This window comes from Sorex araneus, chromosome 1, assembly GCF_027595985.1.
Source record: "Sorex araneus isolate mSorAra2 chromosome 1, mSorAra2.pri, whole genome shotgun sequence".
In the NCBI taxonomy this organism is placed as follows: domain Eukaryota; kingdom Metazoa; phylum Chordata; class Mammalia; order Eulipotyphla; family Soricidae; genus Sorex; species Sorex araneus.
The window spans coordinates 309,911,365-309,928,283 of NC_073302.1; the positions used below are offsets into that span (position 1 = coordinate 309,911,365).

General features: G+C 37.6%; 1 protein-coding gene across 1 annotated transcript in view; it reads left to right on the plus strand.

Annotated features, from left to right (window-relative positions):
- The window catches only part of HPGD (15-hydroxyprostaglandin dehydrogenase), a 37,344-nt gene extending 30,523 nt beyond the window's left edge, over nucleotides 1-6,821 (plus strand). Inside the window, exons 6-7 of the mRNA XM_004610388.2 lie at nucleotides 3,088-3,251; nucleotides 4,818-6,821. Of these exons, the coding sequence (XP_004610445.1) occupies nucleotides 3,088-3,251; nucleotides 4,818-4,956 (303 nt within the window). The 3' untranslated portion in view covers nucleotides 4,957-6,821. The remainder of the gene's footprint in view (nucleotides 1-3,087; nucleotides 3,252-4,817) is intronic.
- The last annotated feature ends 10,098 nt before the right edge of the window (nucleotides 6,822-16,919 follow it).

A 16,919-nucleotide genomic window follows, 5' to 3' on the forward strand; every position in this document is an offset into this window, starting at 1 on the left:
GTACATATGGATAAAAGACGAAAAAATGATTTGCATCTGTGTTTTTTATAAAAAGCACTTTAAGATCATATAAAGGAGTAGTAAGAACAGATAATTTTAACATGGAGTATTCTAAATGCAGATGTCTTGTTGAAAAAGACTAGAGCACCTGCCTTGCATGTGTGAAGCCCTGGCTTCCTGCACCATAAAACAAAACATACACACACATACAGCACACACACACAAATACATATGTGTGTGTTTGTCGTAGCCTAAGGAACAATAGTGAGAAAGTATGCTTTATTCTTAAAATTGACTCCAAGATTGAACATTTTAACTTATAGAACTTGAATAGAAAATAAAGTATGGTCTAGGCTTTACTTGCCATACAGGAAGTGATTAAATTGAGTGAGAGCAAGGCACTGGCAGGAGCAATGGGCAGTTCTTACTTGCTACAGGGGTAGCGGTTGTTGTCTCCAGGGAGGCCTAAGAGCTTAGGGAAATATTTTAGATCTAAATCATCACATGCATTGATAACTTGAAGGGAGAATACTGCCTTTTTAGATGCATTAGGGCCTGTGGAAAGGCAGCCTGGACGTTATCTCTCGAGCAAGGGCAAAAATAAGATGAGGTTTGGCTGGGGATATAAGCAGGATCAGACCAGAGGCAGCTTATGGGCCAAGGTAATAAGCTTAGATTTTATTCTCAAAGCAGCCATCAATGGTTCATTCATACACCAGAGTGACAAGATTAAATTTCAGTTTCTAAAACCATCTGGCAGCTATTTTGAGACTATATTAGAGAGGACAGGTGTAGAAGAGCAAAGGACAGATGGAAAGAACTCCTAACCAGGCAGAAGTTATTCTAGGTGAGACAAAGCGCAGGGGCCAGACAGATGAAGAGAAAATGTGAACAGCAGAAGCAGTCATAGGGATCGAGGGAACAGATGTGTACGAGTGCAATATTCAATCAAAAAAGAAAGATGAAACTGCTCTCTCACTCTAGACTTGGATTTTGTATTTAATTTGCAAAGACTCAATCTTGTAATTCAACTTTCAGTGAACATATAAAGTCATTACAAAGCAAAATAAAAGTGAAAGGCAGGAAGGTGGCGTTTAAAATGACCAGACTGAAAATGTAGACTTAAATTAGTGGTGCTCTGTATACTCGCTTTGAATGCTAAATCAGTCCATTCTGAACGATTGAAGGTAAGGGAGATACAGGTTAAGTTTCTGCAAGCTTCTGACCACAGTAGTAGATAAATCATTCATTGTAGAAGAAGTTTTTCTGTGTGTGTGTGTGTGTGTGTTTCTGTGTAAAGATATCTTATGCAATATGAACTGTATTATATTACAGTTAACAAGGCCAGTAGCTTATAACTCATCCTGAGTGAAGTTTGTCCAACAGGTATATTCTGTGTAACACACATCACAGCCCTCTTGGGAGCATCAAACAGCATTTCAGAACAATTCTCAGGAAACAGTCTTAATACAAAATTGGCATGGAGGGAGAGCTCAAAGTGCCAAACACATGCTCCTCATGCAGAGTCTTGGGTTCAATTCCCACCCCACCAACAGTAGCCAGGAGTAACCAGCCTGTCCCCAAACCCCAATGAAAAGTAATAAACAGCACAATCACCAACAAAATGCAAAAGCTAGGGAAAACACAGCTTAAATAGAATGAGATGGACACTTGTCTATAAAACAAGGGTTAGAGCCATTAAGTCAAACATGTTTTTTTTCTTTTGTTTAGACTGGAGCAATAGTGCAGTGGGTAGGGTGTTTGCCTGGCTGACCCAGGTTCAATTCCTCTGTTCCTCTTAGGCTCTCCACCTGCGTGGCAGAGCCTGGCAATCTACCCATGGCATATTCAATGTGCCAAAAACAGTAACAAGAAGTCTCACAATAAAGACATTACTGGTGCCCACTTGAGCAAATCAATGAACAATGGGACGACAGTGATAGACAGTGCTATTTGTTTACCTAGTGGAACTTCTAGTTGTACAACACACATTTCTCACTGCTCTGACATTCACACATGGTGCCAAAGCTCCATGAGTAGAATTTCTGGGATTCCTCATAGATTTTCACAAGCAAGCAAACAGGCTTTACAAATAATCAAGGGCGACTCCAGTTTGGCCTTACAGATAATTCAAATGCACAGGTGGAGAATGAAACTGAAGAATGTTGTTAGTCTAAAGCAGTTAAATTATCTTTGAGGCAACAGAGGTTAGAATTGATCAGTCCCAAAACTTTCCACTATTTTTGAATAAGTACTTGTCATTCAGCCCCAAAGTATTGAGAAAGCATAGTATCCGCTGCCTCCACTTCTTCAGGTTGCTGCTTAATTTAACATAGAAGAGCAGCTTAGGGTTGTGACCTCGGTAATCGGGATATTTTCTTTTCATTTGAAAACTCCCAGGCAATGATCAAGGGATACAGGATTCGCTCCCACCAATATTTACTCCAGCTGTGCAGGCCGGTGGTTCAGTGCCCCGTACAGTTGGGCCCAAAGGTTGGACCCAGTGGTGCCAAGTGGTCACGATATTCACACTCAGTGGTGCTCAGGGTAGGAGGTGCCAACTATCGAACCTGGAGCATAATGCATGCTGGGCATGTCTACATCTTTTTTGATCTCTCCCACCAACCAGAGTAGCAAGGACGTATTTGAAATAATGATCAAAATTTTATTAAATAAAACAAAATTGCCTGGGGTTGGAGCAATAGCACAGCCAGTAGTGTGTTTGCCTTGCACGCGGCTGACCCGGGCTCTATTCCCAGCATCCCATATGGTACCCCGGGTACCGTCAGAAGTAATTCCTGAGTGCAAGAACCAGGAGTAACCCCTGAGCATCACCGGGTATGACCCAAAAAGTAAAAAAAAAAAAGCCAGTAATTAAAATGAAAAATGAATGTAATTCAGCACCTTAGGTAAAATTGTTTTACTTTTTGTCAGCTGCCATTGTGACCACATAGAGCTCGAAAGTTATCTGACCAGTATTTTTCACTTTAGAGTCTTTCAGTTTTAGGGATCAGCTTGTTCTGTGCTCTACATTTTATAAGATGACTGAGAACTGCAACCAGACTTCTTTCTGCTTCTCATTAACAGATGGCTGCTAATCTTATGAGCAGCGGCGTGAGGATGAATGCGATTTGCCCAGGCTTTGTGAACACACCCATTCTCCAGTCCATTGAAAAAGAAGAGAACATGGGACAGTATATAGAATACACAGGTCATATTAAAGACATGATGAAATTTTACGGGATTCTGGAGTAAGTAAAAATGTGCTTCTTTAATATCATGGAGCAAAATACTATCTAGGCATAAGCCATGTAAGCAAGGAAATATGTTCTAAATTGGAAAACTTAATGCAAGAAATTAATACAAATTAGAAGTATTAGTTTAGTGAACTCTTCAGTAAAATGTTTCTTTGGGGTTTCTGAATATAATACCTGTATACAATATGAGTTATGCTATAAGATTTAGACAATGTATTGTTAATATGTGAAGATATTAATCAGATATCTTAAGTGATGTGTATTTATACTTGGAAGAAGTATTTAATTCTTTTTTTGGGGGGTCACACCTGGCGATGCACAAGGGTCACTCCTGGCTCTGCACTCAGGAATTACCCCTGGTGGTGCTCAGGGGACCATATGGGATTTTGGAAATCGAACCTTTGTCAGCCGCGTGCAAGGCAAACGCTCTACCCGCTGTGTTATCTCTCCAGCTCCCAAAAAGTATTTAATTTAATTCTTTACCTGCTTAAATTCTGAGCAATATTAACATAAACCCCTTAAAATTCATATGTTTTCTGAATCATTTTATAAGAAACAATTGATTAGCACAGGCTTGGTTAATGATGTCTCAGAATTATTGGGGTTTTACAATGCAATCTTAGTCACCATGTCAGAGAAATTAAACCATCTGGGATTAAATCGTGCTACCACCAATGGCATAAACTTTTCTTATCCTCCCTCTAGGTACCTCAATTTTTCATATGTAAAAATTTTCAGGCTTCAAGGGTTTTTCAAATTTCATGAACAACTTGGTTCATTTAAGTTAGCACAGCAACAGATAAAGTAGCAGACTTTCAGTTCATTGTTAACCAACCTGAATTCAATGCTGGAAGGCAAAGACAAATCCAATAGACAAAAATCAATTTGTAGTTTACTTAGGAGTCAGAAACCTGAGAAGATGATAAATTTGTGTGTTAAAAAGACCATCTTGTCTGCCTGGTGAAAAGAAGCCGTTTTTATGTAGACAGAAAGAAAGCAAAGAAGGGTGAGAAAGGGTGAGGTATAGGCTGATAGGAAGCAAACTAATCAATAAACTTCCGCCAGAGCTAATACCCCAAGGCACACTTTCTATTCTCTTATTCTTGAGAAAAAGAGGGGACTCTCCATTTTCAAAGATCTCTACCCAGACAAGTTTTTAGGTTTTTAGTATTGACTTCAATTGTAATATCTTTGAACCAGCAAAATAGTAGTAGCTAACAATAGTACTTAAAATCCCTCGTATTTATCTTCTAAAAACATTTCTATCTGATGTTTAAAACCTACTGATAAAGTAATTTAAAAAGAATCATTTAATAAGTGAAAATAATAAATATAAACTTATAAAAACTTCTTTCCAAGAACAAAATTAAGCATAGAAATATATCAAATCAATTAAATTTGATTTAGTTCATAGCTAATTAAATGAAAACCAGAGGATAATAACATGATATATATTTTCTATTATGTTTTAAAGATAGTCATTCTTCAAAAAAATCTCAAGAAGTGATAGCCATGCCTCGTTCTTTTGTTTTAAGACACCATTTTTTTCTTTGTTTTTAGCCCATCCATGATAGCCAATGGATTAATAAAACTCATTGAAGATGATGATTTAAATGGCGCTATTATGAAGATCACAACTTCTAAGGGAATTCACTTCCAAGACTATGAAACTACGCCTTTCCATGCAAAAACTCAGTGAAACCTCATATATATCATTCTTAAGGAAATGAGCACCAATGACTTGCATTCAGGTCATATCTTCATTTGAATAGAGCTTTTGAAGTTAAATATTTTTGTTTGAAGCATTCCTTCATGCATTTGATGTTAATTTTTCCCTAAATGGTTAGTTAAGAACATGGATGAGAAAATAATATGCTCTCAAAGATAAAGGTCAAAGCTCGGTTTTGGTCTTTAGAGTCTAAATAAATAAAACAAGGGATATTCAAGGAATATTCTGCCTCTCAGAAAATGTATTTAAATTTATGTTTCATCAATATTAATATTTTTGGAACATCCATTTAAAGGAGATACTTGAATTGTTATTTAAATCAAACCAGATGTAAAAAAACTCATTTAATTTCTCTTTTGGCACTTTAAAAGAAGACTGAAACCTACAATGGCAGATGTTTTTAGAACAGTGGCTTTTGCTCATCTGCCATCTTTTAGCTGAATATACAAGCTCTTTAAACATGTGGCACATTTGGGGACCAATAATTGAAAACTCATTTTAATATGAATATATCTCAGGTGAAAAAAAATCTGTGAAATGTACAAATAAAGTGAAAAATAACAGGCTGAGACTATTGATCCATAGTTCAGCAGCCCATGTAGAAAAATATTTCTTTCCTCTTTGCTTACTTTTAAGAATATCAGTTGACTTTTAAAAGAATATCAAGAATGAAACCTTTCACAAAAAGAAGTTTGTCTTCCTCAAACATTATATTTAAGATAGGCTTATTCAGAAAAAAATACAAATAAGATGTTTTTCAAATTTATTTTCTTGTACCAGATACAGAAGTGCCTACCTTTCAATATGACCTTTTTTTAAATATTTGGGAGGTGTCTTAGCTTTATATAATATAATATCTATGAGGGGAAGAAACCAGATTACTTTTTTAGAGCTTCAACTGTAAACATTTTTATATGCTCAAAACTACCATTATCAAAGGAGAAAATAGCTTTCTTCCACATTTTGAGATTTTTCCCCCCTGTAAGTTATTAAATATAGCCGCCTTGGGTAACACAATTTGCAAGCAGAACTAGTGCAAAGAATAGTAAAAGCAGATTTCCAAATCAATTTTTTTCTCATAGAAATATGGTATAAGTAATTTACTCTGCCTGCTAAGTCTTTGGAGAGTACACAGCTGGAAGCAAAATCCAACCAGGTGTGATTGACAAGGATTTCTTAGAGGTACTAGTGTGTTGTCATTGTCCTGCTTTGTTCTAATTATACCATAGAATGATTGCTGTCGGCTTTAGGAGGAATTTGAATAGGCATAACTTCTGGTTAGTTTTATATACTGTGTGAGAAACATCATGAAATGAACAGAATATTATCTGACACAAACTTGTTTGTATTTTGGGGCAGTAAGCAAGTAGGAAATGATACATGCATGGAGAGAATCACTTGCCTTACATTATTTCCCACTGTAATTTCAAAACTGTAGCTATAACTTTTCATGTACAGATATTTTTTCTTACTGTCAGCCTGCAGAATCCTTTGTGCATCAGACATTTTTTAATCAAATTTATAAACTATATAAACATTAAACATCAAATACTGAGTAGAACTGAAAAATACATCATATATTTTAAGATTTGTTACACATTAAAATGTATCTTTTATAAATAACCTTTAATACAACTATAAAGTTACGTGATACCTTTATGTGCTGGATGAGAGAAAATAAATCTTCAGTTGGGATGAAGGGCAGTTTAAGGAAGACTTAGTTTCCTAAATTGTATTTTTTCAATGAAAATTCTAATGTAAATAATATGTATTTTCTTTCAAATGTATTTTTCTTAATAAAGATCTTCAGAATCAACAAAGCTGAAAATATATGAACACTGAAATAAAAATATTAATAGATGATAATGCCATTGAAATGTTCACTTAATTTTCCTGTATAAAAATAATTTGAAATATTGATATAATTTAAGGTGTGCTATTATGTCATTGAGCTGGAGCAATAGCACAGCAGATAGGGCATTTGCCTTGCACACGGCCCAGCCGGGTTCTATTCCTGCATCCCTCTCAGAGAGCCTGGAAAGCTAGCAAAAGTATCTCGCCCGCATGGCAGAATCTGGCAAGCTACCTGTGGCGAATTCGGTATGCCAAAAACAGTAACAACAAGTCTCACAATGGAGACATTACTGGTGCCTGCTCGAGCAAATTGATGAGCTACAGGATGACAGTGACAGTGACAGTGATTATGTCATTATTTCTGTCTATTTGTCTCAATGTGTTCATAATTTAGAAACTGAGGTCTAAAATATGAAATTTTAACAAAATGCAAGTCATTTCACATGCTAATATGAAGGATAGCTTTTTTCTTACACAGTAGCACTGTAGCACTGTCTTCCCATTATTCATTGATTTGCTCTAGCAGGCACCAGTAATGTCTCCATCGTGAGACTTGTTGTTAATGTTTTTGCCATACCGAATATGCCACAGGCAGCTTACCAGGCTCTGCCGTGTGGACGAGAAACTCTTGGTAGCTTGCCAGGCTCTCCAAGAGAGATGGAGGAATTGAACCTGGGTTAGCCACGTGCAAGGCAAATGCCCTACCCACTGTGCTATCGCTAGAGTTTCAAAAGAAAGATTGTGCCCAGGAAAAAAGAAAGTGAATTCAGAGTCATTAATGCCACCATCATCCTCCTCCTTCCCTGGGTTGGCATCACTCCTAGACAGCTCTCTTGTCTGTTGGTGTCTAGGAACTACAGCCTAAGTGTCACCAGTCTCCTGTTTCAAGATCTTGTTTTTGACAGCAAAAGTCCCTGACTTGCTTGTTGCTCGTACCTGAGATAGGCCTTGTGGTCCAAGAAAGGATTATCCTGCTTCACCAAAACCAGATGGCACGCTTGCCAGGAGCTGTAGAACTAGAGACTGGTGGTGAGATAGAAGAGGTGGGCAGAGAGGGTAACTAAGCCCTATGACAATAAGGAGAGGAACTATTTCCAAGGGAAAATTGTGTTGGCATTACTGGGAGGTATTATAGCTAAAACAATAGATAGTAACTAGTCGAAAGAAGGACATATAGACAAATGAGTAGTTATGTATTAATCATTTGGATAACTTTTGGAAAACTCATAATTCTATAATTTTCAAGCTGTATGTATCACATCAAAATAAAATCTGACTGGAGGGAAGAAAATGAATAGAAAATAGTTAGGCATGTGTGATGATACTAATTCTCAATATAAAATGCATTTCTTATTAAAAACCACAGAAAAAAGATTCAAATGCTATTTTCTTGGGGACCAGGTATACTTGGTCAGTGGAAAAGCAAAACTCCCTAGAACCAATTCTAATTCCTTTATTAGGACTTTATCAGAAGCAAAAGGGTTATGCAAAACTTTAATACGAATTTCTAAGTTTAAACCTTTAAAATATATTTCCCCTTTGTTTATGGTTGCCTCCATTTGCATGGTCAGTGCTGTTTCATCATTAAAGATGCTTTTAGCTTCAATGTCATGGAGAGTTCTGCCTACATTTCCCTCTATGTATCTTAAGAAGCTTCTGCACTTCAAAAGAAACAGTAACCAAAATACAGAAAGAGCCCACAGAATGGGAAAGAATATTTAGTACACATCGCTGGTCATCAGGAGATGCAAATCAAAATAGCAATGAGATATCATCTCACACCACAGAGACTGGCACACATCCAAAAGAACAAAAGCAACCAATGCTGGCGTGGATGTGGGGAAAAGAGACGCTCTTGCACTGTTGATGGGAATGCTGACTGGGTCCAGCCTTTCTGGAAAACAATATAGGCAGTCCTTCAAAAACTAGAAATTGTGCTTCCCCCACAATACCTCTTCTGGGAAGATATCCATCCCGAGGATGCAAAAAGACACAGTAGAAATGACATCTGTACATATATGTTCATTGCAGCATTGTTCACAATAGCCAAAATCTGTAAACAATCCAAGTGCCCTAGAACGGATGACTGGTTAAAGAAACTGGTGCATCTACACAATGGAATAGTATGTAGCTGTTAGGAGAGATGAAGTCAAGAAATTTGCTTATAAATGGATAGACATGGAGAGTATCATGCTAAGTGAAATGAGTCAGAAAGAGAGGGACAGACAAAGAAGGACTGCACTCATTTGTGAAGCATAGAATAACATCACATGAGGCTAACACCCAAGGACAGTAGATACAAGGGCCAGGAAGTTTGCCCCATAGCTGGAAGCCTGCTTCATGAGCTGAGGGGAGAAGGCAGATGGAATAGAGAAGGGATCACTAAGAAAATGATGGCTGGAGGAATCAGTTGGGATGGGAGATGTGTGCCGAAAGTAGATAATGGACCAAACATGATAACCTCTCAGTGTCTGTGTTGCAAACCATAATGCCCAAAAGTAGACAGAAGAGAATATGGGGAATATTATCTGCCATGGAGGCGGGGAGAGGGTGGGAAAGGGGAGTATACCAGGGATATTGGTGGTGGGGAATGTGCACTGGTGGAGGGATGGGTGTTTGATCATTGTGTGATTGTAACCAAAACATGAAAGCTTGTAACTATCTTAAAATTAAATATATATATATGTCCCCTAATTTTCAATTAGAACCTCCAAATTGAAAATCTTCTATACATAAATATTCTTTACATTAAAACACAAAATCAACCTATTAAATGGCAGATGACATTTTCACAGCAGGTCTGTGAGAGGTACGTATCCAAAACATACATTCATCCAAAAAAAAAAAGCCTCATAAAATACACATTTTGTGGGGTTCTTTTTGCTTTTCATTTGAGCCTAATCCAAAAATTTATTTAGCTACCACAATTTACAACATTGTTAATTATGTGATTTGGCTGGAGCGATAGCCCAGCGAGTAGGGCCCCTTGGATAGATGCTCAGAAGTGCAATTTCTGAGTCATAATGGAAGCTCAATTCTTAGTTTTTTGAGAAGTGTCAATATTATTTGCAAAGGTTTAATCAATTTACATCTGGACTAGCAATGAGTAGGAGTTCCTTTTCCCCAAGTCCATGCCAATACTGGTTGTTTTTGTTTTTGTTTTTGTTTTTCTATGTGCCAGTCTACTGGTGGGAGATGATATTTCACTGTTTTGATTTGTGTTTCCCTGATAAGTGATGCAGAGCACTTTTTCTTATATCTATTAGTCATCTTAATGTCATCTTTGATAAAGATTCTGTTCATCTTTTTTTCCCATTTAGGGGATGGGATTGGTGAAGTCTGGTGAACCCTTAAAAATTCATAATTAGAATTCTATAGTATCCAGGTTTCCCAATTTCCCTACAGATAAGTTTATAGATCACTTTTTACTACATTACCTTAAAAAATTTAAGCCTGGTAGTGCCATTTTTTTCCTTATAGAACCAACAGCACTAAATGAAAACTAAAAAAAATACCTATTAATTATATAGCTCTTATTCTCTCAATAGTAGCTTCGTAATGAAGTTAAAATTAAAGAAATGGGTAAAACAATTCAGGCTACCAGAAAAAAAGACAGTTCATGAATAATGAATTTCAAGAATAAAAACATCTACAGAAAACTTAATACTATAAAAATATTTCAAACAAATGTACAAAGACAATTATTATAATTACACAAAATGGGCAATTTTTCCAGATAATTTCACTGGTTAATTACAACAGATATTTAAAAAAAAGAAGCAATTCTGACTTTATATTGAGTATCCTAAAGTCCAGGCATAGAGGTGAATTCCTGTCATATAACCTTGACTTCAAAATTTTGCCAGTATGTTATATTAGAAAACGATTATGACCCAAACACAAAAGCAGTGACCAGTTACCTTTCGCTACAATTTAGATATAATAATAAATATAAAAAATAAAAACTTGTCTGAGACCAATGAGTTATTGTAGCAATTGATTTTGATGTACCATTAATATCTAGTCAGTGAAGCATATTAACATTAAAATCACATGATAAAAAATATGCAGAAAATCCAGCATTTAATTTTATTACTGCCAACAAAATGTGTAAATGTTAACAATTTATGATTGTTATGTCTCTTTAAAAACATAACATGTTTTTAAAGAATGACTGCTTAGTCTCTTTAAAAACACCAACCAAATAGTACAGAATATTAATGATGAAAAGTTTTTAAAGAACTCTTCCCTCTGCAGTGATAAATAAGCCCCTCTGCTTTTATTCAGAATTGTACATGGTGGTCCAGCCAATGCAATCAGGCAGTGAAAGGAAATGTCAATATAAAAGCTGGACAGGAAAAATAAAGCTATTCTTATCTGCAGTGGATGGACAGGAAAAATAAAGCAGTTGTTATCTGCAGTGGATGGGTAGGGAAAATAAAGCCACCATTATCTGCAGTGGATGTGATTCTCAGCTTCTCTGGAGAAAAGGTGGAGTTTATTTATCCACCCCTTGAATAAGTTCTAGCCTGTGACCTTCTTTGTCCAAACAAAGCAGGAGAACTCATTTCAGATAGTATCTGAGGAGGGGGTTCCTACGCCTCTGCTTTTGCAGCCTCAGAAACACTTTGAGAGTAATTTGCTAGTGAGAGTCTGAGTGCATTAAGTCAGCTTCACAGCTAACCCAACAGTCTGCAACAATTCCCTGGCAAGTCCCATCCAAGAACAGTCAAGTCTGACTCAGAGCTCAGTTGAACTCAGACCAAATTACCGAGTCAGAGTCTACTGTGAGGTAAATTACTGCTGAGTTCACAAATGCGGGATTTTGTTATACAGCCAATGCTAATTGAGAACACTGAAAAAAAAGGGAGAAGAGAAAAAATGTAAAATTTCTAGGATAAAAAATATTTTATATATATGTATATATAATATGCTCAAAGGCATAAAGATCACTTTCAAAGAAATACAAACAAGGATTTTTTCAGGTGCCAACAATAATTTCCAGACTGGGGGAAGATCAATTCACTCAGTTACACAGAATAATGAGAAAATAAATATAAGTAAAATTGTTATTTATTAATAAATAAAAATAATAACTTCTAGGATTTGAAGGATATGAAAATTCAAAGAGCAGGAATTGAGTAAAGTCTAATCGTTCTAAGGCATTTGTATTTTCTATGATTTGGTTTAAAGGAAAAATTAATATTGATAAATCAAGAATGCCTAATATAGTAAAAAATTTCAATTATGTATAAATAATAAGTTAACTGAGAAGAAATTTGAATAACAATGAGTCCAAAGGAAGGAACAAAAGAAGAAAAATTTTGTCAACCCAACAAAAAACAAATAGATGCATAAAAGGTCATATCATAAATTAAATTATTCCACACTTCTCTTTAAAACTCCCATATGTATTTCACTGATTTGGGGAAAAAATTCTTTGCTTTGATTTCAACTGTCCTTACTTCCCTCCTTTCTCAGCTCTCTAAGCTAAATCACCTCTCTGATCCTTCAATGTGTCAAACTTTTCTCCCCTCAGCCTTGAACTCATTCTTTCTTCTGTCTAGTGGACATCCCTTCAAGTATTTCTAAGGTTATTTGGTGTCTAACATGACATCTTTAGTACATCTTCCCAAGACCACCACTTTATTTTTTTTAAATTTTTTATTAGTGAATCACCTTGAAGTACAGTTGCAAACTTATGCACTTATGCAAACTTTTCCTGTTTGCATTTCAGTCATACAGTTATCGTTTACCCATCCGTCCACCAGTGCCCATTCTCTTCCACCAATGTTCCCAGTATCCCTCCCACCACCAGACCCCATCCCCCATCACCTTACCCTGGCTCTGCGCCAGGGCATTTCCTTTTGTTCTCTCTCCTTTTGAGTGTTGTAGATTGCAATAGAGGTATTGAGTGGCCATTGTGATTGGTCATTAGTCTACTTTCGGCACGCATCTTTCTACTTGAATGGGTCCTCCCAACATCCTGGTGGTCCCTTCTCTATCTGAGCTGCCTTTACCCCTAGCATGTGAGGCCGGTTTCCAAGCCGTGGAGCAGACCTACTACACTTGGGTGTTAGTCTCCCACTGTTACTTTATATTCCACAGATGGGTGTGACCTTTCTATGTCTGACTCTCTTTCTGATTCATTTCACTTAACATGATACTTTTTATGTTGATCCACTTAGATGCAAATTTCATGACTTCATCTTTTCTAACAGCTGCATAGTATTCCATTGTGTTGATGTACCAGTGTTTCTTTAACCAGTCATCTGTTTTTGGGCACTCCAGTGTTTTTCAGATTTTGGCTATTGTAAACAGTGCTGCAATGAACATACAAACCTAGATGTCATTTCTAGGTTTTCGCCTGTCCGGGATATATTCCTTTTCACCTGTCCGGGATATATTCCTTTTCGCCTGTCCGGGATATATTCCCAGGAGTGGTATTGCTGGGTCAAATGAGAGCTCAAAATCTAATTTTTTTGAGAATCACCCATATTTGTAAAAAACTAAGGCTCGCTGAGGGGCGTGAGCACTTGAAGGCTCTGACTCACTGCCAGCGTTCAGTGCCCCGGAACCATTGTGTGTACTGTCGGTCAAGGGCAGGTGACGGAAGGAAGAAAGCCAGACTGGTTGCTTGATCAGTTTATTTTATTCTCTCTCTGCTTCTCTCCCTCTCTCAGTCTCTCTCTGGATCTGTGGATCTGCCCCCCAACCCACTCTTACAGCCTAGTTAAATATCCCCAGCATAAGGGGGTTGGGGCGTACACCTAGGTGTGGTCACCATCAATAGGGTAAGGTTCCTTTCCCTTAGGGGATGCTTCTCCTAGGACTTAATTCTCTTTCAGTAGGAGGATCCACCCAAGGGCAGAGTCCCATGAGTGTGTTTCTCTTCTCCTCAGCCAGCAAACATATAAGAATTCATAATATTAATTAATCATTTTGTATGGACACAATAAGAGATGCATTAAAGCTTATAGAATTGCTCTCCTGGGGCCATCTCAATCTCAGACTACAGTGCTCAGGCCAGATCAGTCTTTCCTATCCCTGGCAGGGTCCTAGTCTCATCATTACTTTTGGATCATGACAGCATTTGTCTATGATCAAGCTCTTAACTTATAGTTAAGAATTAGGCACTTTGGCCAGGCCCATCTCGATGCCAGGGTAGCACATAACTCACTGCTTGTCCTGGATCCTTCCCGTCCCTCGTCGGGACCCTGCTTTTGGGGTGCTAGGAACTGAGGGCAACTGAAGCTTAAGTGGAGAAAGCAGATGCCCGGGAAGGAATAATATTCAAGGCCAATTAAATCCCAAGTTACAAAAACATGATACTGTCTTCTCGTGTCCATACAAAAAGGACATTGTCTTAAAGTAAATTATTCAAAAGGTACAAGAAGAGGAGAAAGGCAATATTAACTTATATAATATAAATTCAGTATCCTAGGAAGGTCTGACCTTACAAATTAGCAGAGTCAGATTAAGGGAAAGCAGAGGAATATAGCCATTCTCTGGTCTGGTTTCTCGGCAGTCCTAGGTGCAACCTAGCTTATGTTTGGAAAAAACCACTTTAAAGTTATTAGAGGCTTTCGCAGTTGGGGTTTGGTCTCCATGCCTGTGGATAAAGAAAGAGACAGAGGAAAGCTCCAATACAGATGGATATCCTAGAGATAAATGAGAAGGTGTTCCTGTTAAATCATTCCTTTCTCCTTCAGGAACCTGTGAATTCCAAGGAAAGGGTAAAAGTACAGTATTGTTAATTCAAAATATGGAGGCCTGGCATCGTCAAATGCACAACCTGTAAAAGAGGGTATAAGGAAAGGTCTTAATGTGTCGTTTTCCAAAAGGGCTGAATCAGTTGGAATTCACACCAGCAGTGAAGGAGAGTCCCTTTCTCCCCACATACATGCCAACACCAGTTGCTTCTGTTCTTTTGGATGTGGGCCAGTCTCTGTGGTGTGAAATGATATCTCATTGTTGTTTAAATCTGCATCTCCCTGATGATTAGTGATGTAGAGCATTTTCTCATGTCTTTTAGCCATTCGGATTTCTTCTTTGAAAAACTTTCTTTTCATTTCCAACCCCCATTTTCTGATGGGGTTGGATGTTCTCTTCTTGTAGAATTCTGCCAATGCCTTGTATATCCTTGATATAAACCCCTTATCAGATGGGCATTGGGTGAATATTTCCCATTCTGTAGACTGGCTTTGTATCTAGGTCACTGCTTCTTTTGAGGTGAAGAAGCTTCTTAGTTTAATATATTCCCATTTGATTATCTCTGTATTCACTTGCTCAGCCAGTGGCGTGTCATCTTTGAAGATACCTTTAGCTCCAATGTCGTGGAAGCTTTTGCCAACCTTGTCTTCCATGTACCATATGGATTCTGAAGACCACCACTTTAAAATAACCAAACACTATCCAGCTTTCCCCTACCAGATCCCCTTAGATTTTGTTTCCAACTTCCCATGAATTACTTTCAGTCATTTCATTTTTTAAATCACTTCCATGTATCATATCCACTATTCCACACTATTGGCTCTGTAGAAACAATGACTTTATTTGTTTCTGTTCCCATTCAATCTTAGTACTCAGTAGTATGTGGAAGATGGTATACATTGCGTAAATGGTGATAAATGCCTGAAAAGTCTGTTAATGACTAAATGACCCTAAACCGTCTTAAAAGAAACCAGTTCCCCAAACACTCGCAGTTGATATTTCCACTCTCGTCTACCAAATAACTGCTAGAACATCGTGTTTAAGTCTTTTTCACATATTAAGAAGATTTGAGGAATCTGGAGTTTGAATTTTATCTGGAGAGCACTGAAAAAACCGCACACACACATCAAATGCTTAGAGTTAGAATAAGGAACATGAAGCACAGGGTTTGGGGCCAGAGAGACGTCACAGTGGGCAGAGACATGTAGTTTGCATGTAAAAGTCCCTTCTGGATCCTGACACTGCTTTCTATATATGCACCTCTACCCCAGTTTCTGGACAGCACTGCAGTCTCTGGTCCTAGTAGTGAGCCTTTAGAACTACAAATAAATGAAGATACACAAGGAATATGGTTCAAGTTCCATTTGAATTTGAATGCACACACACAAAATGTACCTTTGCCTCAAGAACATAAAATTAATTGATCACTGATGTCACTGAGACTGATTCTAGTGAGTCAAGAATGAGGGATCTTGCTCACAATTTCTGCATGAATAGAAAAATAGAGGGGAAAGAATCCTAAAGTATCTTTTCTCTTTATCAATATTTTGCATACTCTACTGGAAGCTTCTACAAGTAAGTACTTTTCAGCAACAATCATGAGGGCCTTTATGGGACTTTTGTACAATTTTTTTTCCATTTTTTCATGGAAGTTTCCTTGGTACAGAGAAAGTTTTAGCCTCAGTTTTCCTATTTATCTGAGAGTTATTAAAGTGCTATTCTTGGTAAAATTTATCATTTTATGTGGTTCCTTTTTCTAATATCTCATCAGTGAGAAGGGTGGGGGTTGTTGGAAATCCTTGAAAACAGCACAGTTGACACCTAGGATTTCATGGGAATGAACATCCTCTCTCTTATGATGTTGAATCAGAGATGGGCATTTCTGGCATAGAGAGTTTTGTTTTTTCCCATCCCCTTTTCTTGGCTCCACTTTAACTCTTCAAAATCAAGTATCACTTGTATCACTTGTAGTCCCGTTGATCTTTGATTTGCTCAAGCGGGCACCAGTAACATCTCCATTTGTCCCTGTCAAGAGCTAGTGTAGTCCAATGATACCTGCTCGCTCCAGGAACAGAAAGAGCCTCAAATCATTCATTCAGAGATTTGACGAAGAAATCTGACCATCTAGCTGGTGGGTGGCCACGAGATCTTCTGATGTCCTGTGGAATCCAGTCTGTAACAGCTCTAGTCCAGCAGTCATCTCTAAATCGCATTACATGACCGGCCCATCTGATTTTTGATGCCTTGGCAAACGAGACAGCATCCCTGATTTTTGACTGTCGACGGAGCTCCAGATTCCTTCTCTCACTTGAGTGACACATGATATTCCCACAGCTCACAAAGCTGTGCAGAGATGCGATAAAGGA